Source organism: Capsella rubella, unplaced genomic scaffold (genome assembly GCF_000375325.1).
Source record: "Capsella rubella cultivar Monte Gargano unplaced genomic scaffold, Caprub1_0 scaffold_6, whole genome shotgun sequence".
Lineage (NCBI taxonomy): Eukaryota > Viridiplantae > Streptophyta > Magnoliopsida > Brassicales > Brassicaceae > Capsella > Capsella rubella.
This window is the reverse complement of record NW_006238918.1, coordinates 11,398,229-11,398,931: the sequence shown is the minus strand read 5'-3', so window position 1 is coordinate 11,398,931 and position 703 is coordinate 11,398,229. Positions and strand designations below refer to the sequence as shown.

At 39.8% G+C, this 703-nt stretch overlaps 1 protein-coding gene across 1 annotated transcript in view; it reads left to right on the top strand.

Moving 5' to 3' along the window:
• Positions 1 to 703, top strand: part of LOC111829978 — a 4,877-nt gene that overhangs the window by 1,967 nt on the left and 2,207 nt on the right. Inside the window, exon 2 of the mRNA XM_023780295.1 lies at positions 451 to 658. Coding sequence (XP_023636063.1) covers positions 451 to 658 — 208 coding nt within the window. The remainder of the gene's footprint in view (positions 1 to 450; positions 659 to 703) is intronic.

The window sequence follows — 703 nt, the reverse complement described above, 5'->3', positions numbered from 1 at the left end:
GACCGAGACAAAAGAACTCGAGAAACAAGTGAACGAGCTTATGGACAAGGGTAATATTCGTGAAACCATGAGTCCATGTGCCGTTCCGGTTTTACTTGTACCAAAGAAAGATGGAAGTTGGCGCATGTGCGTGGATTGCCGAGCCATCAATAATATCACGGTTAAGTATCGCCACCCTATTCCTTGATTAGATGATATGCTTGATGAATTGCATGGTTCTAGCATCTTTTCAAAAATTGATCTTAAAAGTGGTTATCATCAAATCCGGATGAAGGAAGGTGATGAATGGAAAACGGCTTTTAAAACGAAACAAGGATTGTATGAATGGTTAGTTATGCCGTTTGGGTTAACAAATGCACCTAGCACTTTCATGAGATTGATGAATCATGTCCTTAGGAAGCATATTGGAGTATTTGTTGTTGTTTATTTTGATGACATCTTGGTTTATAGCAAAAACTTGGAAGATCATGTCATGCATCTTAAACTTGTTTTAGATTTGCTTCGAAAGGAAAAGCTATATGCGAACTTGAAGAAGTGCACCTTTTGCACGGATAATCTTGTTTTCCTAGGCTTTGTTGTAAGTGCATATGGAATCAAGGTCGATGAAGAAAAGGTCAAGGCGATTCGAGAATGGCCGAGCCCTAAGAATGTGAGCGAAGTAAGGAGCTTTCACGGTTTAGCGGGATTTTACCGACGATTTGTC